Source organism: Helianthus annuus, chromosome 13, assembly GCF_002127325.2.
Source record: "Helianthus annuus cultivar XRQ/B chromosome 13, HanXRQr2.0-SUNRISE, whole genome shotgun sequence".
NCBI lineage: Eukaryota > Viridiplantae > Streptophyta > Magnoliopsida > Asterales > Asteraceae > Helianthus > Helianthus annuus.
In genome coordinates this window covers 122,292,639-122,315,651 of record NC_035445.2, presented here as the reverse complement: position 1 = coordinate 122,315,651, position 23,013 = coordinate 122,292,639, and the positions used below count along the sequence as shown (strand labels likewise).

Here is a 23,013-nt window from a genome sequence, read left to right as displayed (position 1 = left end):
ACATCACATTTTCTTTTAAATAGTTTATCACTAATATTTATACACATTCCTTTCACTCTTTTCAAATCAATCAGAAAGAGACAAAACATGTAATCACAAAATTCTCTAATCATCACGTGACACTCATCACCTTCAAAATACAGAAGCACGCATCAACCAGTTGTACCCTACGCATACCCATATGTACAATCCATGAAAAATCTATCATCAAACTTTCATACTCGGTTACCTCCATTCCTCATTCATTCATGAAATCTAGAAACATAAGCAGATATATGTATATATTACTAATTGACATATCCAGACATTATCATAATTTAAATATGTTTAAATATGTTATTATAGAATTTTCAAACATATTACTAATTTAAATATGTGAATACTAATTTAAATTAGTATGTGATGTTAAATCTCTATACCTAATAAAACAACTAGGTTTTGACACTTGTCATAACCTCACTCAACCAAGACACTTGTCAAAATTTCCTTTACTATACTTACGTGTACACCCAACAATGCTCCACGTAGACCACAACTTGAGAACCCGGTTTTGGGGTAAAGCTTTCAAGAAACCCTAAAACTTTATTCCGCCGCTTCCCATGTTTCTTCTTTCTTCTCTCCTTCTTCCATCGCTCAACGCTTCTTCTTCTCAATCAGTCCCACAGGTTTGGTGTTCTAAACAACCCTATTATCAGGTATGGAAATTATTGTTCATTGTTGTTATCTTTAACCAGTTTATGGCTTTGATTTTGTTTCATTTCGATTGTAGATCTGAACCCCCTTATGAAGAAACCGTAATAGTTCCCCCCCGCCGCTACCCTTCGTTGTTCTTTCCTCTCCACTCGCCGTACTCTTCTTCTTCTCCATCTCTCCGTTATGAATCCGGATCTTAACGTTTTTATTAACAGGTATGGTTTTATTCAATTTTTGTTAATTGTTTTTCAATTTTTTCAGTTTCTTTAGTTGATTTTGTTACTGATGTTACTAGATCTGTTACTAGGGTTTTTTCTTTTAGCAGTTTATGGGTTTGATTTTGTTTCCTTTCGATTGTAGATCTGAACCCCCTTTTGAAGAAACCCCAAAAGTTCCCCTCCCTTGCCGCTACCCTTCGTTCTTCTTTCCTCTCCAGTCGCTCAACTATTCTGATTCTCCATCACTCCGTTATGCTTCCTGATCCTAACGATTTTATGAACAGGTATGGTTTTATTTCATTTTTGTTAATTGTTACTAATTTTTTTCAGTTTCTTGAGTTGATTTTCTTACTGATGGTACTAGATCTGTTCCCATTGTATTTCAGATTAGGGTTTTTTATTCCATTGTTCATGTCGCTCACTCATCCATTGTTGAAGATCTTAACACCGCGTTTAATAGGTTATGTTTTCCTTATGTTTTTGTTCACTTATCTTGATTCTAGCCGTTTGTTGATTTGATTTTGTTACTTATTATTGTATATCTGAACCATTCGTATTACATGTTATGGTTTTTTCATGTTTTAATTTTAGTGTGTTGTTTATTTGATTTATTTTTGTTATGTTTTTGATTATGTTTTATATTTATTGCGTGTATTGAAATGTTTAAAATCATGATGATGATGTTTTAAGTACATTTTTACCATAGAGCTTATTTAGTTTATGTTATGTTGTGATGATGATGTTGATGATGATTTGATTTTGTGTTTGTTTGATTTTATTTGAAATATTTTTTAAAACCGCTTTTCCATTGTATGCCACATAAATTATGTTGCTATGTGTATTTTAATATATCTGAACCACGTGTTTTACAAGTTTGGTTTGTTTATACTTATAATTTTAGTGTTTGTTTATTTGATTTTCTTTTGTTATGTTTTTGATCCTGTTTTTTAATTATGTCGTGTATTGAAATGTTTAATTTCATGATGTTGATGTTTTAAATTAATTGTAGCCGAAAAGCTTATTTAGTTTATGTTATGTTATGATGATGATGTTGATGATGATATAATTTCGTGTTTTTTTTATTTTATTTGAAATACTAGCCTATATCCCGTGTGACACACGCATTTTATTTGAAATATTGTTTTAAACCGCCTTTCAATTCTATGCCCCATAAATTATGTGGCTATGTGTATTTTATGACCAACAAAATGTTTTATCCGTATGTATGATTTTTGATGGCATTTTGTTAATAAATTCCTGTTTTTGATTTATCGCGTGTATTTCAATGTATAATTTAGTGATGATGATGTTTTAACTACACTTTAACCGTAAACGTATTTATGTTTTTATTTTGATTATGTTGATGATGAATATATGAATCCGCTGTTTTTACATTTGTGACACCGCTGTTTTAACTTATGACTTATCCATTAGTGTAGTCTAACACTTTTGATGATTCCATTAGTGTAGTCTAACAATTAGACATAAAGAAAGATGTTGTTTTATTTTGTAAACAAATTTAGGTTGTTGTTTATCATCAACAGATCCACTTAAGGTAAATACTTGTACATGTATCCAACAATTATCATATTTCTGTATTGATATTTATTTGTCATTTATAAATTCTAATCCCCTATTTTATTGTAATTTTTGCAGATGGTATAATTGCGGTTTAAAATAAAACCATAAGTTCACTTTTTTTACCGTTTAGATGATACGCCTAAAAAGTTAATAAGAATTAACCCTCTCTTGAAGAACAACCACTGACAGACCTTTGCTGGAAAGATTGATGTGTCGGTGATGTTGTCAAGGAGTGTCATTACATGCTTAGTGATAGCATATTCTTATTCTCCTTGACAATGTCACCGACCCCTCATAATAATTCCATCAAAAAACTGTCACTGGTTGCTTCTTCAACAGAGGATTGGTTTTTGTTACGTGAAAATGTATCATGTAAAGTTAATTTTTAATTACTTTATTTTGTTTGTTCATTGTTGTTATCTTTTATCCGTTTATTGTTATTGATTGTAGGCGTTTTTTGTTGTTATTTTTCCTCTCCACTTGCTCAACCATTTTTCTTTTCCATCAGTACGCCATGCTTCCGGTTCTTAAAGTCGTTATTAAAAGGTTATGTTTTTGATCCTGTTTTGTATTTATCCCCTTTATTGTAATGTTTACTTTCATAATGATGATGTTTTAAATACACTTTAACCCTAAACTGCCTTTTACTTTATGTTCTGTTATGATGATGTAAAGAAAGGTTAATAAAGCTATAATTTTTGTTAAATAAGGTAGGCCAAACACCCCTAACTGTCCAATTTGTGTTTTTGTTGTTTGCAAGAAATAATGTCACCTATGTTAAAAATACCTTTATATTAGTTATAGTATTTAAAAATTTATAACATATTTTTATTTCAGTTCATATCAGTTTCATAATGTTTAATCCGTATCTATTAGTTGTGATTCCATTAAACACCCCCTAACTGTCCAATTTGTGTAAAAGGCATGTTTGCAAGAAATAATCTCCCCTCTGTTCAATACCATGATATTAGTTATACAGTTTATATCAGTTTTTATTTCAGTTCATATCAGTTTCCTAATAGAGTTTATTTCTTGTAGGTGATACAAATAAGTTTCTATGGAATCATCATTTTTTATCATTGAAAGGATGCATACCTGAATCCAAGATCTCAGTTAGGTGAGTTTGAATGGTCCAAAGGTATATAATATTTTAAGTCTCAATTTATGCTATTGTTGTCAATGTACTCCTAAATTGATTAGTAACATGTTTATGATGAACGAACCCTAAAATTTAAAGTACTCCCAAAACACTGTTCACCTCCTTTACTTTTCAGATAACTAAATTTAAAAAAAAAAGGGTAAGCAAAAGAATACAAAGACATACTTTTCCTCTTTTTTTAAACCTTTTACTTTGACTTTCAGAAATACCTTCAGTTTTAGTTTACCTTACCCATCTTTGTTACACTTATCACCATTCAAAAAAACATTTTCCTTATAATTTTGACTTTCAGAAATACGTTTTCCTTTTAATTCCTTTTTTAAAAGTAAATAAAAATGTTCAAGGACCTTAGGTCAATTCAGTTTGATTTCTACTCACCACCATATTTTTGTAAACCTTGTAAATAGCGGAAATATGTATATTTTATAGAAAGTTCTATACTTTTATAAGTCTCATTTTCTGTTGTCGTTGTATATGTAATCACAAATCCATAACAAAGTAAGTTTATTAACGTTGAAGTTTTTTTGTTTAAATATATACTTACATTATTTCTTTTTTTGTAAAGTCAATAAAAAATTTCAATGATGTTTCATAAAGACACTTTGTTTTCTACTCATAACCATAGTTTTGTAATCACTTTAAAGACCATAAACATGTTTTAATTTTACAAAGATTATTATTTTAAACCTATACAACAGTAGTCCTTAAGAATAGTAAAATATATTTTATATACATATGTATTTAAAAAGTTTTAAGAATAATTAATAACTTTAAAAACTGTACATACCCAATTCAAATTCATACTGCCTATTAAGGTCCATAACAGACTTTAGTTATATAAACAGAGTAATACAAACAAAACTGAAAGCCTAAAATGGGTCTGAATTATTTGTTCCTTTTTAATTTTGACTTTCAACGTTTCATTAACAAAAAAAACTCTACATACACCACTGATATTTATACAGGCTCTTAAGGACGTTAGCAGATCATAGTTTGAAAAACAGAATAATAAAAACAAAACTGGATGCCTAAAATGGTTCTGAACATTTTCTTTGTTGAAAAATGTCACTTTCAACGGTTCATTGTTTTCTATTTGAAAGTTTTGTAAGCTTAAACCTTTTTGTCGGTCAACTATAAGGACAAATACACAATTTCAAAGTTTTTCACCCTTTAGTTAATCTACTACCTATCCAATAAAGTTGACTAATTCTGATTACTTTCATATACCTTATATAGTTTTGTTTTTTTCTTCCAACACTCGCTATTTATATCCACTACCCCTTCCTCCTTTTCCACCAACTTCAATTCTCCTTCTTCCCTTTCATCTTGAAGCAACTTACTGAAGTAATGGAGCTCGGGTACTGAATTCAAATTTTATACATATTCTGTTTCATATATTATTTTATACATAGTAATATTAACGCATATTTCTTTGATATAGTAACATCACTTATTTGAAGGATTTGGATTTGGCTCGCCGTGATTACACTGTCAAGGTTCGTGTACTCCGTTTATGGAAGCAACCGATGTATAACAATCCAGAGCAGTTTTACTCAATCGAAATGATCGTTGTTGATGAAGAGGTATATATTTCTCATATGAAGTAGATTTTTTATAAGTAACCAACAATTTTAAAAATTTTACTTATCCGTTTTAGTTAAACTTTATTTCAGTGATTTAACTTAAAAATTTAACTTATCAGTTAGTTTCTTAAAGTGCTATCAAGAAGGGGTTATTGAAATTAAGTGAAAAATTTTAAAAAAACTAACTTATAACGTTTTCATGCAGTTAGACAGTCAGTTTGTAAAATTTTATGTTATGTTATTCCTTATTCCTTTTATTTTAAAGTGTTATCCTTCTGCTTATGAACATCTCACTTTAACATGTTAAAATGTATTTTCATGTTTGTGTTTTATGTCATCTCCTAAAAGTTATTATATTATTCGTGAATATTTTCGTTATTATTTTTTCTTTTCATTTTTTATTTGACAGGGAACCACCATGCAAGGCAATGTTCTCCGAAGATGGTTTCCGAGATTTGAACAAGTTTTCAATGAATCAGGTATATTCTTATAACCTTTTAAAGTAGTTTAACTAATATTTAATCAAACAAGTTGCCTGTTTAAGTGTTTCATATGAGCTTATTTACAACTCCCTTATTTATAGTAAAATCTATATTTTTACAGCTGCGTTGGTTGTTTATGTGTTTTGTTTTAAATTATTTTTAGTCACTTTTCATTAATTTAGTAGTTATAATATCATCTTACCCCTAGATATTTATGATTAGTTTCAGAATTTGAATCGTTAAGTTTTCATCATATTCTCATTTAAGTCTTTCACATGTTTCCATTGTATACCTTAGAAATTATTTGTATACTTCCAAATTCCGTATCCATAAATTTATTTAAAAGAAGTTATTTACATCCACATAGTGTAGAACTAAATGGTAGTTATAAGTTAATTTATATTCAAAAACGTATTATCCATTGTATTATCATGTTATCCATAATAATTTTTGAGTATTTTGTAATGGAACAACCACAAGTTTTGACCACATTGTCATTGAAGTACCTTATATGCTTATATTATAAACATCCTATAATATTTGTATACTTACATTTACCTTATCCTTAAATTTATTAAAAAAAAATTGGTGACATCCACATATTGTAGAAGTAAAAGGTACCTACAAGTTAGTTATATGCAATTAGTTATAACATGTATAAAATAGCAAATGCTTAATATATTTGTACATTGTTTGTATTTTTTATTTTCCATTTAATATTACAACCTTCAATTGTAAAGTTAGTATATTAAGTTTTTGAATATTTTTTAAGATTTAAGTTTTACATACCAACTTTTTTACAATTACGTTACATGTTAACTTTTTATAGTTTATTGAATTCATTTATGTTTATTTTTTAAATTTTCAAACAGATTGCTATTTCATTGTCAAACCCACTATTGGTTTAAATGAGTCCAAGTACAAGTATGTGGACAACAAAAACAAGCTGGGAATCTACTGTGATACCGATGTGTATCCATGTAAGGATTTCAATGGTCCCATGTATGGGTTCTCATTCACATCCTTTAAGGATATCATTGACAAAACTGTTCCAGAAAACAAATCTATAGGTGACTAAAAACCTCATACATGTTTTTTAGTTATTTTTTTTTATATTGTATAATTTTTTCACATTTAACCGACTTTCATTTTCTAGATGTTATTGGTTTTGTTGCTGATGTTAAAGACCTTAAGAAGTTTAAGACAGCAAGGGGTAAAGACACCAAGAAACTCAATGTCATCATTCAAGATCTAGAGTATGTGTTTGAGTTCTTATTCAATCTATTGATTATAATTTCCTAATTTTTTTTATTTTACCCATTTACATTAAGCCTGATTTTTGGATATTTTATGTCAAGGATGGAATCAATATACCTGTCTTTGTGGGATTCTTATGCTGATCGGATTTTAGAGCAATGGGAAAACAGAGAACAACATGGTGTTATTGTTGTCATTCTGCAGTTTGGTACCTTGAAGTACTTTGGTCGTTTTGGTTATGTTAACAGCTGTTTCAATGTTTCCAAGCTTTTCATAAATTCTGATGTTGATGAAATGACTACTTTTCGTAAGAGGTGAATCTTTTCAATGAATGCAAACCGAGAATTAATTTATTAAATTATTTCCTTAATATATTAGACTTACATAAATATTAATCTAATATCATTATTTGTAACAGTCTGATTGCAAACTCTGCTGCTTCGTCATGTTCGAGTCAATCTTCTCGGCTTTCTGGAATATTTTTATCCTTGTATGATGAGTATGTTGTTAGATCTGAATTCAACAACATAGCTGAAGTAAATCTCAATCAGGTATTACAATTGACTATTTTTTTTTATTAACATTATTTCTGTCATTATCACTAAACTACATATTTTATAGGCCAAGTCTGTTGTTGTTGTTGGTACTGTTCAAATGATATCCGAAGATTTGCCTTGGTATTACTTTGCTTGTAAAAGTTGTAACAAGAAGGTTTTTCCAAAAGTTACCAATGATACACCTACGGTTGGTGTCTTGGTTGATGAAGAAGAGGTTTATGAGTGCAAAACGAAAACTTGCAAGGACACTGTGATTCAATATACTAAAAGGTGTAATTAATTATAAATTCTTTGAAATTTTTTTTTTTCTCTTAGGTGTGTATATTTCATTGCTTACATTTTGACATCTTGTGATTTAGGCTTAAAATTCCATTGACTGTTCAAGATTCCAGTGGAACTGTGTCATTGACATTGTTTGACAGAGATGCTTGCCGAATTCTAAATACAACTGCAGCTAACTTAATTGAGAAACACGTTGCTGTAAGTTTCCATTTAATTAATTTTTGATTTTTTTTTCCCCTTTAATATGTCAATAATATTTTTGTATATATACTACAGGGTGGTGATAAGGGTCTGTATCCTGACGAGTTTGAAGCTCTTTTAGGGAAAAAATTTGCATTCAAGATTGATATCAGTGACTTCAACATTGAACACAACTTTTGGTTTTTTGGTGTTTCTAAATTGACTGACGATGAGGATATCATATTTGAGCTCGAGAAGAAAGCAAACAACATTGAGGTAATATTAAGTTTAAGTACCTAATTTCCGGTTCATTTAGTATATAAACATATTTTACATACTCAATTTCCTGAAAACATTGTAGGTGGAAACTACTGCTTCTTTGAACAACCGGTTCACGGATATGGAATCAGAAGATACTGTTAACCTGAATGTATGCATTGTGTACTCTATAAACTTACTCATTATTATACTTTATCTTCCATATTATGTTTGTTAATTATTTTTGATTTTGATATTAAAATTGAACAATTCCATAAATGCAGGATGATAACTGCACTGATGTTATTATGGGAGTCACTGTTGGTACCAAATCAAATGAAGACTTCAAATCGAAGGTATGTAAAGTTATATTAAATACTTTTAAATTTAAGTTAAATCTTCACATTATTTTCCTTACACCAATTTTGTTTATAATTTTTAGGTTCCTTCTGAGTCCATGGATGATAATGTCATCACCCCTTTGACCAAAAATTTGGAGGACACTGCCATGGCAAGTAAGCCTATTGGTGAGCCTGCGATTTTTAAGAGGAAAACCAAAAAACCTGCTTTCAAGAAAAACTTGGTTGAGAGTTATGATGTTGAGGAAAATGGAGAAATGTCAACCACCAAACCAGTTAAACCTGGAAAACCAACTCTCCTAATTCCAAAAATTGAAAAATGAAGGCTTTTCAGTCTTTATGTTCTAAGTGTTGGTTTCCTATTTTATTTTAATGTGTTTTAAGTTATGTTTATCGTTTAAGAACTACTTCAAAAGCTTTGGATCATTCAAGCTTTTATGTTTAAGAAGTTTAATATCGTTTTGTTGTACTGAATGCTTCTAGACAATATTTAAAAGCAAGTATTATGTTTGGTTTTTAATGTTTTAATGTTTTGTTACATTTTTCATTTTATTTTTGACACTATTATATTTGATGTGGTTGTAATGTAAATATACCTAGATTACGTTGATAACTTTTTCAACTCTGTTCCATTTTGAACTACTATTTGAAGAATATATATTATCATCTTCACTTGATAGTAGTTATAGAAAAACGTCAAATGTTTTGTAAATATTGATAATCACATATAATACATGATAAACGCAAATTTTAATTCAAAACATAAGTTTGTTTTTTATATACTACGATTGTACTACATAATTTATAAAAATACATAATTTTCAAAAGTTTATACCCTTTAAACATTCAAATTCTATACGGTCCAAATACTCGACATCTTATTATGTAATTTTACAACTTCACATTTTTAATTTCTAATTTTTTTAAATACTACTTTAAATATGGCTTATATTTCAGTCTATTTAAATTATTTATTTCCTTAGTTATACCATATATTATTATCCTCAGATGAAAACGAAGGAATTTTAGAAGCAAAGGTTATGCGACAAAAAAGGAAATTACATCTGGCAGCTAAAAAAACGAAACGTTGTGATTTGGCTTCTACATTGAAAGGTCATGTTTTAATTAGTTTATCCTATTTGTGATAAACATATGCCATTTAATATTAATTTATTCCCACTTATAATACCATAATTTGAAAGTAATGATAGTTTTTTATATTTATTCAGGCTTTCAAACGCGAAGTCCGCTATCTAACATTACAAATGGTATGTATTTACTTTATTTATATTTCACCAATTTGATTATTGTTTTAATAGGTGTATTCATTCTAGATTGTAAGGAAAGAATACTTATGCGAAAAGAAGAGATCGATAAAAGGAATTCCCACAAGAAGTCTAAAGGTAATTTTTCATTTTACCATTAATAATTTAAGAATAAGCTATTTTTTAAACTTAATTTTCATTACTCACATATTATTTTATTTATAAATTTGATTTTTTGAAAATATTTGTAGTACACTATTATTACACTACTAAATATTTGTTTTCATAAAGCAGGTTTGCAAAATGTCCAAGTTAGTTCTAACCAATCACCAACTAACATAAATGTCTATTATGGGAAGGAAGTTGTCAATACTTATCAATCAATTCCAAACACACATACCCCTGACACTGCTTCAAATATATATTATACACCATTGCTATCAGATGTTACAAATGGTACCTATTTAATTATAATCAATTATGTAAAAATTACCTATTTTCCTTATTTTTTTTTCTTTGTTCTCCACTTTTTTTTTGTTTCACAGCTTCACTCCCCGATAATGATTATACTCGCTCGAAGTTTAATCGGCGCATCCGTAAAGAATATCTAGATAGGAGAAAAAAAGGCTTGAATTTTACCTCCCCAAACAATCCAATTTCAACTACACAACCTTGTCTCACATATTGTCAAAGTATGGTGGTATTCTCATTATCGAATTACACGCTTGGATTTCAAATTATTATTAATACTTGTCATATTTTTTGTAGGTACTTCTTCTTCAGATATCCATTTCACTTTTAACAATTCACCAATTAATAGAACTGTCCCTTATGTGAAGGAAGTTGTTACTCCTTATCAATCAAATCCAAATCAACATACCATTGTTCATTCTTCCAATATATATTTTACACCTATGCTATCAGATATTACTAATGGTATATAAATTATTAAATTTCATATTTTAAATATAAAAAAAAGGTACATTAATCCATTAACTTTTTGTCTTTGTATACAACATTATATTTTTACAGCTTCAATCACCACTGATGATTATAGTAGCCCAAAGTTTTGTCGGAGCATCAGGAAACAATATCGTGATAGGCAAAAACAAGCAATTCAATCTCCATCAGTAAAATTTCGAAGGTCAAGTACACAAGCATCTATCAAATTACCACAAAGTATGTTATATACTTTTTTTTTTTTTTTCAAAATGTAAATTCAGATTATTATTAGTAGTTAACATATTTATATAAATTGAAAATTGTTAAATCCGAATTCCTTTTTTAGGTACTTATACGTCAAAGAAGAATATTCAATTATCTTCGGTGAACAATTCTCGAGAAAAACTCCATTTTTCCGGAGAATTTATAACGAATATATTTTGTGGCATATCAAAAGGTAATATTCCACTTCCAAATATTATTCAATTTAACAATACCATTTTATAATTGTATAATAATAAAATTAAACTTCTCCATTAACAGATTACTTGGATCATGGTGATCAGAGTCATATATGTGAAACATGTCATGCAAAATTATGGAAAGATGAAGTCTTAAGAAGTTATCAAAGAAAGACTAAATCAAGTTTTTCTCTATGTTGTGGTTACAGCAAAGTCAAACTTCCCGATTTCAAGCCCCCGCCCTCTGATTATAAAAGTCTTTTTACTTCTTCTGACTCTAAAAGCATTCATTTTTTGAAAAACATTCGTCGTTACAACTCAATGTTTTCTTTTACTTCCATGGGTGGAAAAGTAGACAACTCCATTAACAATGGTAATTCTCCTTATGTATTCAGACTTAGTGGTGAGAATTATCATAGTATTGGAAGTCTTATACCAACGAATGGATCGAAGCCTAAGTTTTCTCAGTTATATATATATGATACTGAGAATGAGGTTGCAAACAGACAATTTGTTTTAGGGTATGTTTTTTATTTAATATTACTATACTTCATATTTCATACCTTTTTTTTTTCAATCCTTATTTAATTTAGATATTTTTTTTGTAATTAGGGAAAGCCGAAAACACTCCAGCTCAAGTAGTGAAATTTTGGATTTTGAAATTATTTCAGAATTGAAGGCAATGTTGGATTCTCACAATCAGTTGGTTAAGTCTTACAGAATGGCGAGAGATTGTTTTCAAAGAAATCCTTGTGAGAATCTTAAGATTCGCCTTATTGCAAAAAGGAATAAAGATGGTAGGACATATAACTTGCCAACTGCTTCTGAAGTTGCTGCTTTAATAGTTGGAGATATTGACACTTTGTTTGAACCGAGAGATATTATTGTGAAGAGTAAACAAGGTTATCTCGAGCGAATTAGTGAACTACATCCTTCTTATTTAGCTCTTCAATATCCCCTACTTTTTGTTTACGGTGATGATGGTTATAGAATTGATATCCTTCATCGTGATGTTTCTACTTCAAGCAGCAGTGATGTTTCTCCTTCAACCACCAGTAAAAGACATACGTGCACAATGAGAGAATACTTCTGCTATAGAATCCAAGATAGATCGAATACGTTTTCTTTGGTTCTTAATTCCAAAAGGCTTTTTCAACAATTTTTGGTTGATGCGTATACTATGATTGAAAGCGAAAGGCTCTTATACATACGTACTCAACAAAAGAAATTAAGATGCGAGACTTTTGAGAATTTATGTTCTGTTAAAGAACAAGGCAAAAGTGATGTCTCTAAAATCGGTAAGCGTGTTATATTACCTTCGTCTTTTACTGGAAGTGCACGGTACATGTTTCAAAATTATTTAGATGCCATGTCCCTTTGTAAATGGTATGGTTATCCTGATTTTTTCATAACAATCACATGTAACCCAAAATGGCCTGAAGTGAAGAGGTTTCATAAGGACACGACTCTTAACCCGGAAGATAGGCCTGATATTTTGTGTAGGTTATTTAAAATCAAGTTGGATTCCATCATTAAAGACTTAAAGGATAATGCAATTCTTGGAAAGCTTCAAGCAGGTATTTGAATTATTTTTGTTTTTGTCTTCAAAGTTTTCTACATTAATTTTCAAATTTATAATAAATAAACTTAAAACTATGTTATATATTCTTATTTAGTTATTAAACTGTAGGAAACATTAAAAAGTAAATATAATACACAATTTTAATTTTGTTTTTATTTTTTATTTTTAGTTGTATATACGGTGGAGTTTCAAAAGCGCGGCTTGCCTCATGCTCATTTGTGCTTATTTATGCATGCCGACCACAAACTTCCAACCGTTGATTATATCGATCCATTCATTTCTGCCGAAATACCTGACAAAGACAAAGAACCAGAGTTATATTTTCTTGTAAGTGAGTTCATGATTCATGGTCCTTGTGGTGTTGAAAAAATGAATTGTCCCTGCATGATTGACGGAAAGTGTTCCAAAAATTTTCCCAAAAAATTTCGTGAATCTACATGCATAGATGGTGATGGTTTTCCCGTTTACAGAAGACGTAACAACGGTGTTTTTATTGAGAAGTCAGATGTCAAGTTAGATAACCGCAGTGTTGTGCCATACAATAAAATTCTTTTACAAAGATATCAAGCACACATCAATGTTGAGTGGTGCAATCAGGCCGGTTCAATAAAATATTTGTTTAAATATATAAATAAAGGTCATGATAGGGCATCAATTTGTTTTGTACCTACTAAAGAAGCAAATGATCAAGAAAAGACGGTTGATGAAATCAAAGACTACTATAGTTGTCGATACATATCTGCTTGTGAAGCGTCTTGGCGGATTTTTTCTTATGATATACATTATAGGAATCCTTCTGTCATTAGGCTTCCTTTTCATCTTCCAGGACAACAACATGTTATCTATGAAGAATTTGAAGAAATAGAAGATGTGTTAGATAAACCGTCAGTGAATGCTTCCATGTTTTTACAGTGGTTTGTTTGTAATGAAAAATACCCTGCGGCACGTCAACTTACTTATGTTGAATTCCCAACAAAATTTGTATGGAAGATCAACAAACGTAAGTGGAAACCAAGGAAAAGAGGTTTTTCAATAGGCAGAATTCATTCGGTTTCTCCTTCAGTCGGTGAAGCTTATTATTTGAGGATTTTGTTGAACAAGGTGAAAGGTCCCAGAAATTTTGAGGATATCAGAACCGTAAATGATGTTGAGTATCCTACTTTTAGAGATGCATGTTATGCATATGGCCTTTTGGATGATGACAATGAATATGTTGAAGCAATTATAGAAGCAAGTTTCACCGGATCGGGTTATTATTTAAGAAGTTTGTTTTGTACAATGTTAATGTCAGAGAGTATGTCTAGACCGGAATTTGTGTGGGAAAAAACTTTCACTTACTTATCAGATGACATTCTCTACAAGCAACGTCGTATTTTAAAACATCCAGGTATTTTCCATTATAATAGAATTTATCTAAATCTTTAAGTTAATGTAATATATAATTTTGACGTTACCTTCATTATTTGATAGGTTTGGAACTTAACGAAGATCAAATTAAGAACCTAACATTGTTTGAGATCCAAAAGTTTTTACTTCGAAATAATTCCACTCTTAAAAGGTATTCCAGTATGCCTTTTCCTAATAATGATTGTATATCTTCCGCAAACAATCTTTTACTTAGTGAAGAGTTGGCTTATGACACGGAGATATTAGCTGAAGAGTTTCGTAAACTTTTCTCTTCATTAACTCAAGAACAACGGGTTATATATGAAGAAATCATCAGAGCAGTGGAAGATAACAAAGGAGGGGTTTTTTTTGTTTATGGTTACGGTGGAACAGGAAAAACATTTCTTTGGAAGACTTTATGTGCATCTATAAGATCCGAAGGGAAAATTGTTTTAAGTGTTGCTTCCAGTGGAATTGCTTCTCTTTTGCTATCAGGAGGGAGGACTGCTCACTCTCGGTTCCACATTCCTATCAATTTAGATGAGGATTCTTTTTGTTTCATTAAGCCAGATAGCGATCTTGCACGTTTATTACAAGAAACCTCACTTATTATTTGGGACGAAGCACCAATGGTACATAAACATGGATTTGAAGCTTTGGACAGATCGTTAAAAGACCTTTTTAGATCTGTATCTGGAGCATCATCAGAATTGCCATTTGGTGGGAAAGTTATAGTTTTTGGAGGAGACTTCCGACAAATTCTACCTGTGGTGCCAGGAGGAAGCAGACAACAAATTGTAAATGCTTCTTTAAGTTCTTCTTATATTTGGAGAACTTGCAAAGTCCTAAAATTGACCAAAAATTTGAGGTTGAGTACCTCAAATGATCCATCTGAAATACAAGAAACTACCAAGTTTGCAAACTGGCTTTTGGATATAGGTGAAGGTAATGTCGGTGGTGTGAATGACGGCAATGCAATTTTACAAATACCCGAAGATCTTCTCATCAAAAATTCGTCTGATCCCATTTCAGAGTTAATCGAGTTTGTATATCCTTCTCTTATATATAATTTCAATGAAGCAAATTACTTCCATCAAAGAGCCATTCTAGCTCCAACAAATGACGTTGTTCAAGAAATCAACGATCGTATGCTGTCACTTTTTCCGGGAGTTGAGAAGGAATATTTAAGCTCCGATAGTATCTGTCCAACAGAAATGGTTAATGAGAATTTAGATGAATCATTATGCTCACCGGATATTCTTAATGGAATTAAAGCTTCTGGTTTGCCGAATCATAGGTTAGTTTTCAAGGTGGGTGTTCCTGTCATGCTTCTTAGAAATATTGACCAAAAAAGTGGTTTGTGTAACGGAACAAGATTAAAGGTGGTCTCTTTGGGTAAACGTGTTATACAGGTAGAGATTATCTCTGGAAGTCACATTGGCGATCGTCATTATATTCCTAGAATTACGTTGATACCTACAGACAAAAAACTTCACATTAAGTTACAAAGAAGACAATTTCCACTTGCGGTATCTTTTGCAATGACCATAAACAAAAGTCAAGGACAATCACTCAGTAGAGTTGGTTTGTTTTTGAAAAATCCAGTTTTCACACATGGTCAATTGTATGTTGCATTATCAAGAGTTACCCGACGAGATGGCCTCAAAATTGTTATTCTAGATAGTGATGGAAATCTTTCTGATACAACGTCAAATGTCGTATACAAAGAAGTTTTTAGAAATTTGTAATGTAAATCTAAATATGATGTGTTTAGTAACAGTGAAGTGTACGTGTATGTCGCTTTATGTTTAGTTTAAGTCAGACACGTTAGTATACTGTATGAATACTATTATCGTTATTTTCATTTATTGGCATTTTTGGAAATGTAATACAATGATAAGTTGAGTAGTCTATATAAAAAATCATATGTTATTTAAATTTAAAGTAAGAAGTAAAATAACATTACATTGATATCTCTATAATAGAGAATTTGTGAAGACATTAAAGTAAACCTGTATATTTAGAGGCTCATATCCATCCACTATTTTTTTTGTTGTGAGTGTTTAAGAAATAGAAATAAATAATAAAAATTGTGTTTTTCTGTTAGATAAAGATATACATATAGAGATGGACGTGATAGGTTTTTTAAAAGCTAAGATAATTGAGAGAAAAACAAATAATTTTTTAAAATTATATAAATGAAGATGAAGGCATCAATGTCAATGCTCTTAGATGTTATTTTGATTGTTAAGATATAAAACCTGAAATGGAATCATAGGTTATTAATTGTAATTATTAAACCCTTGAGTCACACGTCAAATGTGTATTACCATTAAACCTAAGACATAATATCCAAAATAGTAAAAGTTATTATACACAAAAGTAACAACCAACCATGCATTTAGCTAAGAACCTGTTAACCTGGATGAACATAAAATCCAAACTCAAAAAAAACCAAAAGTTGTCTAATTTAGCCACAATTTTTTCTAGACCAACTAGGACTCTAAAGCCCTACAAAATAAATTAGCATATATATTGTTTACAAAAACCACCACAACGACAAGTAGACTTCCGATTCATGCACGCGATTTTTTCTTCTTAACACCACGCTTCTCCACAACCTTTGTTAGTGTCAAGACCTTGCTTGAGTTGTTGAATTCAAAAAACAATTCTGCTCCCATTTTGATGTTCCAAGCCTTCAAGTAATTCGACCATCCAACAAATGCATAGCGAAACACTTTGCGGTTTTTTTCCGATCTGGTCATTATAAAGTTGACTTCACCTGTCTGGTTTTGAACACTCACTTCTTTGAGATTAGTAGGAGATAAGTCCAACACAGATGACATTTTTGGTGGTAGTCGCTGAAAAATACAACATATTACAGTAATGATTAAATATATCCTTTTGATAAAAAATTCAAGAAAGAAACAAAAATAAATGTACAAAATCTTACAATTCTGTGTTCCGCAATTCTTTTGAAGTTCAAAACCGTTGATTGTGGGTTAAGTATTTGAAGTGTCTTCTTGCGCTTTTTCTGAAGAAATTTTAATTCAGTTGAACATATTCTACATATGTATTATAGAGATTATATATTATCACGAAACAAATAAGAGTGTTTAAAACCGGCTATCCGAATATTTCGGTTAGTAAATATCACTATCCGAAACCGTATCTGAAAGTTTGGACTTCCGAAGTTTGGATATCCGATTTCGTAAACACACACAAATAAACATGGGACAAATAAAATTACTACTTTGTTGTTAGGATGTTTACAAGTTCCTCCACAAATTTTGACGACCCGTACACCACACTCTATTATCACTAAAATCAATTTTATCACGAAAGGAAGCGGAGACTATATAATCATGCAAAGCAATAGTATGAGCTCTATTGTTATCAAACACCTAATTCCAAAGTTATCATCAAATCAAAAGGAGCAAATGAGTATATTATCAGGAAGCGAATTACACCTAGATTATCACTCAACCAAATGAACAAATGACTATATTTTCATGAAACAAATAAAACATGTATTATCACCAAAAAGAAAGGAACAAAGCACGATTTTATCCATTAACAAAGAACGGCTATATTATAACCAAACAAATAGTGGCTCTATTTTTACCAAACAATTTAAACCCAAACCCAGTTATTGCAGAAATCATATTGAACGAAAAGCACTAGATAATTAAGATATATGAACTATGTAAAGAAAAAAAATTTTCCAAAAAAGTAACAATTTGTTGTTGTACCAGCTTTTGGGATTTCAAGTTTGGAGAACCCGTCAATGGCGCTTCATCAACCTTTTTAATTCGGCTTCGAAGATTTCTTTTTGTCTGTACGAAAAGTAAGACAAATAATTATTAAGTTTTTTTAAAATTTGTTACTATAAAATATAAACCTTAAATGTCCAAAAATTAACAATTATGTTTTCTACCGTTTCTGTGGATTTCAAGATCGGAGAAGCATTGCTTGCTGCTGCATCAACTCTTTTAATTCTGCTGCGAAGATTTCGTTTTGTCTGTATGAAAAGTAACACAAATAAGTAACAACTTTTAAATAAACATGTTACTATGAAATATATAACGATAAGTGAGTTGACCGGTATTCATTTTATGTTTTAAATACCTTAGTTTCATCAACTCTGGACTTGACTTTAACCTTCACAAGAAAAACAATAAATATGAATATGTAAAAGTTAAAAAAAAATTGAAATAAACAAATAATGTTTTGTATTTTCATTATTTCTTACCAAAACATGATTATGTAAAGCTTTAATAATAATTATAATAAATAAATTTATTAATGTTAAACATATCAAACACTTTTGGAGTTATCTTGGTCTAATAAAGCATGAATACGTAAAAGTTTAATAATAATTGAATAAAATATATTATAAATTGTTAAACATATAAAACAATTTGAAAATGAACAAGCTGAATACTTACATGTTTTTGAATTCCTTCCAGATTATCTTCACACACATCCGCCGGCAACTGTTGTTCAACTATCATATCATCATCCGCAGTAGACTAGAAAATATTAAAAAGCGCAGAAAAAATTCAGTATAAATATTAACAGTTTTAATTAATATGTTTCACTATATACTTTATAAAACAACCAGTCAACCTTTTTTAAAAAAACTTCTGTTCCGGTGTCAGGATCGAATACGGAAACAGCAAAGCTTAATAAATCAAGGCTGGTAAAAACAAAGTAATAATATTTGTCTATAGGGACCTCTTCAACCACCTTCTGCCATCCATCGGTGAAATAACCACCGTTCGAACCTCCTTCAAGTCTTACGTTCCAAAATCTTTCTCCAAAATAAACCTTCGCCATTCCACCTTTGAAATTGTTGCCGTAAAAGTCAGGATAAAATTTTTCTGGCATTACCTATAAAATAAATTTAAAAAATTATTACTAAACAATTTCATAAAATTACAGATATGTTTTAAATGAGTGCTCAAATAATATGAATTCACTTACACAATTTCCAAAATCGCATTCAACTTGTGCTGTAATATACGTGTTCTTACATACCAAATCTTTAAAACACAAAACTTCAAAGTTCAACTGCCCAACTGCTGTTATCCGTACCCCATCTTTGTTTTTCAATTGATTTTCTTTAACTAACAACATCCAACCATCAGTAAAGACCGGCCCATCATTTTTTTTTCTAATACGCAATTTCCTCACTTTTTCACCATCTCTTATTTCAACAGTTTGATAATATGGTATTTTATCGCCCCAAAGATTTTTGGCAAAATCAATTGGTATTTCCTAATAAAGCAATAAGAAACTTGTCAAATGTTTACCTAAAATATTAATAGAACAAGCCAACAAAATTAAAAAAAAATACCATTAAAATAGGCTCTTCATCATCAACAAAAGCTAGGAATGAATGAGGGTTTTTTGATGAATCCATATCTGCACAGAATGAAATAGATACTTACAATCAGGAAGGTAAATACACTAGCATAAGAATTTTCAAATAACAAACTAAAGGATAACTTAAAGGTTTCAAAGAACATATATCAAAATCTCCATTTTTGGGTTTGAAGTAAAGAAAAACAACAACGACCTTGAGATTCATATAACAGTTCCTACAAACATGACGATGAAAATTTAGCATAAAAACTAAACCTTTATCAATCATATCCCTAAAAACCATCATTATCACCAGAAATGTTATATCAAATACCAAAAAGTGTCAATATTCTAAATAACCAGGCCATTAATCAAGCACAAACAATCAAAATCTCTGTTTTAGGGTTTAAATTTAAAATCAAGTAGCACTAACAAAACATTTAGGGTTTGATCATGATCAACTTTTTAGTGTTTAATGCCAAACAAAACATAATCTAAACATTACTTACATATAAAAACAAGTCAAAAAAAATTAGAAACAAAAACGACTGAACTTCTGGTCATCGTTATTTGGATTTCCGACACTTAGATTCTCATTATTGAACATTATTAAACAAATAAAACTAGGAAATCTGTGAAAAAGCAACAAATAAGTTCAAAATTGTTTACCGAATGCGGTGATTTCTGATAACTGTTAGTGTAGATGCTTTTGGTGAGTGAAATCGTGAAATCGACGGTCTTGATGTTGAAGAAGAGGCGGAATTCGGAGATTTTAGGTTTTCGTTTGATGTTGCAGATCAAAAACACAGACAGAAATGTGGGGGGAGTGTTGAAGAAACCGAGGGGGAAAGGAAGGTATTGAGAGACCGGTGGGTTTTCAATAAGGTGATTTTTTTATGTTTCTCATATAAAAAAATATCTTTTCCAAATATATGATATATATGGTTTTTTTACTTTTAATTTTCAAATAATATGGCTACAGTTTCACTAAACCCTATGTAGGTAACTTGAATTCCAACTTCGAAAAATAGGATTTAGTCAAGCTTTAGCCTTATGGTTTGAAAAATAAAAATTAACAAGTTTTACTGTGATGAGAGTGTACAGTTAAAACGAAGAAAAATACAATAAAAATTATTTTGGATTGTGAGTCAATAGTAAAGAGAAATAAATAATAAAATTAGTGTTTGTGAGTTAGATCAAGATATAGATATAGAGATAGACGTGATACGTTATTTAAAACTAAAGATAATTTAGAGATAAATCAATTTTATATTAAATTAACAAAATGAATATAAAGGCAAGAATGACAATGCTCTTAGAGGTTATTTTGTTGGTTAATATATAAAAGATGATATTAAATAATAGGTTAATAATTTGATTTTTTTAACCCGTGTGTCACACGGGATATAGGCTAGTTAGTAATAATTAACATATTTATTAACATTTTATTTAATATAGAGTTTCAAACATTAACATCATTTGTTACCATCGTTTCATCATTCAATCAATTATTTAAGGCATTTAACAGTGATCCTCATAAACATCATTTTCATGTTCAGTATTCAAACATGTTTAACCAGGTTGTACTCTATGCAGAACTGATTGTACATTCATGGAAAACCCAGTTCGACAAACATCCATATGAACACGAAAAGCATATAAACACAGCCTATGAATACTGACCAATTCATTTAGAGCCGACTAGGCGTGTGATTATTGCCCTTGTCGTCCTCTGCCACCCTTCGGTTAATCGGAATCCTGTCGGAAAGCTCCGTCTATAGCCGGAGCAGTCGCTTGTTCACCGGAGGAACACCACACCGCCGCTGTTACCTGAATTCCACCGGAATAACTCCGCAGCCGCATTTGTCTGCTCGAACCACCACCGTTGCAGTCGTTGCACTCCTGTCTCTTCACCGAAGGGACGGGATTTCGGTAACCCGAATTTAGCGAGAGATGGGAAGAGAGCATAGAAAGTGGTGTCAGGCCTCTTGAGGGTGTGTGGTGTCGTAGGCGAACAAAACCGCCGTTGGGGTTGCTGAGTTGCTTTGGTTGCCGGTTAAAAGAAAGAAAATGGGAGAAATGGTTGTGTACGTGGGGTTGTTTAAGATGAACAGGAGATTGAAGGTGAGTGTATGGCCGGAGAAGATGGAGATTTAAAGAGGGTGTTTGTCGGAGATGAAGTGACTAGTCAGAGGGGTGTCGCCGGAGTCCAGATTTCTGGTGATCGGAGTTTTTAGAAAAGAGAGGGGCAGGGAAATTCTCGTGTGCAGCTGTTTTGAGATGATATGAGAGAGTGAGGGCTTCATTATAAAAGGATATTTATATGTAGGGTAAAGATAGGTTAGTGGGATGGGCTTGGGCCGTGTGCACTAGTCCGTTAAGTGTCCGCATGTCTTGTTATAAAAATTTGGTTTGTTTCAATCACATGAATAAATACGCTATTTAATTTATATACGTTAATAGTTAAACTTCATGTTTCTCTTGTCGCGTGTTATCGTTATTTAATAACAACCAAGGATGATAATAGTGATAATAATAATAGTGAATGTGAGCATGCTCATTTCTCGACGATCAGGATCAAGTGTTCGAGTTGTCACATTCTCCCCATGCTACAGGAATTTCGTCCTCGAAATTTAAACAAAAGCCATACTATTCGCTCTATACGAATACCTAAACTCCATTTCCACACGCAATTTACAAGCAGTTTCACGAAAGTCTACTAAGCGAACATGGAAGTCACATAGCACATAAGACCACATTACGTAGCATAGTATTTATAGAGTTCGTACTTATTTCACATAGCATAGAATCTCTCAAATTTAATTGTAACATCCAAGTAATGTACAGGAAGACCCGAAGTGTCACATTATCCCCCAGTTCAAGAAATTTCGTCCCGAAATTTAGCGTGCAGCCACTGACAAGCTAGTGTGATTAAACGTTTTCGTGGGGTGTCACATCATCCCCATGTTGGCTTGAAATTTCTTCTCGAAATTCAGTTGTAGCTTCAGTGCTGGAAGTTATGTTTGTAAACAACTTGGGATACATGCGCATCAGCTGGTTTTCCTGCTCCCAGGTAAACTCTGGGCCACTGCGTGAGTTCGAACGAACTCGGTCTGTTGGTTACACTACGCTCGAGGGTATTGATTTCTTGATCCTTGATCTTAACCGGTTCCTCAACGAAGCGTAGTTTGTTGCTGATCGCGAGTTCCTGAAAAGGAATAACGAATGTTTCATCTGACAGGCACTTCTTCAGATTAGACACGTGAAAGACGTTGTGTACCGCACTCGGCTCTTCCGGCAGGTTTAGTCTATCACAACCTTACCGATCCTCTCGGTAGATTTCGAACGGTCCAACATATCACGGATTAAGTTTGCCCTGTTTGTCAAAACGTACCACACCC

General features: G+C 31.1%; 2 protein-coding genes across 2 annotated transcripts; both read left to right on the top strand.

Moving 5' to 3' along the window:
• The first annotated feature begins 4,998 nt into the window (after positions 1–4,998).
• LOC110899120 (replication protein A 70 kDa DNA-binding subunit B-like) lies at positions 4,999–9,137 on the top strand. Its single transcript, XM_022145999.2, has 13 exons — positions 4,999–5,009; positions 5,093–5,234; positions 5,644–5,713; positions 6,589–6,786; positions 6,873–6,972; positions 7,075–7,287; positions 7,392–7,524; positions 7,595–7,800; positions 7,890–8,010; positions 8,089–8,268; positions 8,354–8,422; positions 8,535–8,606; positions 8,693–9,137. The coding sequence occupies exons 1-13, from the start codon at positions 4,999–5,001 to the stop codon at positions 8,930–8,932; spliced, it is 1,755 nt and encodes a 584-aa protein (XP_022001691.1). The 3' UTR covers positions 8,933–9,137.
• Positions 9,138–9,649: 512 nt separating this feature from the next.
• Positions 9,650–15,993, top strand: LOC110901576. Its single transcript, XM_022148392.1, has 11 exons — positions 9,650–9,722; positions 9,839–9,877; positions 9,929–10,012; positions 10,420–10,566; positions 10,643–10,810; positions 10,907–11,053; positions 11,163–11,273; positions 11,360–11,798; positions 11,890–12,854; positions 13,029–14,246; positions 14,330–15,993. The coding sequence occupies exons 1-11, from the start codon at positions 9,650–9,652 to the stop codon at positions 15,991–15,993; spliced, it is 5,055 nt and encodes a 1,684-aa protein (XP_022004084.1).
• Positions 15,994–23,013: the final 7,020 nt, after the last annotated feature.

Coding starts and splice junctions, on each gene's coding strand:
- LOC110899120 (XM_022145999.2), top strand. Junction 5,235..5,643: donor TGATCGTTGTTGATGAAGAG/GTATATATTTCT, acceptor TTTATTTGACAG/GGAACCACCATGCAAGGCAA. Junction 7,288..7,391: donor ATGACTACTTTTCGTAAGAG/GTGAATCTTTTC, acceptor TATTTGTAACAG/TCTGATTGCAAACTCTGCTG.
- LOC110901576 (XM_022148392.1), top strand. CDS start 9,650: ATGCGACAAAAAAGGAAATTACATCTGGCAGCTAAAAAAACGAAACGT. Junction 10,013..10,419: donor TTCCCACAAGAAGTCTAAAG/GTAATTTTTCAT, acceptor TTTGTTTCACAG/CTTCACTCCCCGATAATGAT. Junction 11,799..11,889: donor AACAGACAATTTGTTTTAGG/GTATGTTTTTTA, acceptor TTTTGTAATTAG/GGAAAGCCGAAAACACTCCA.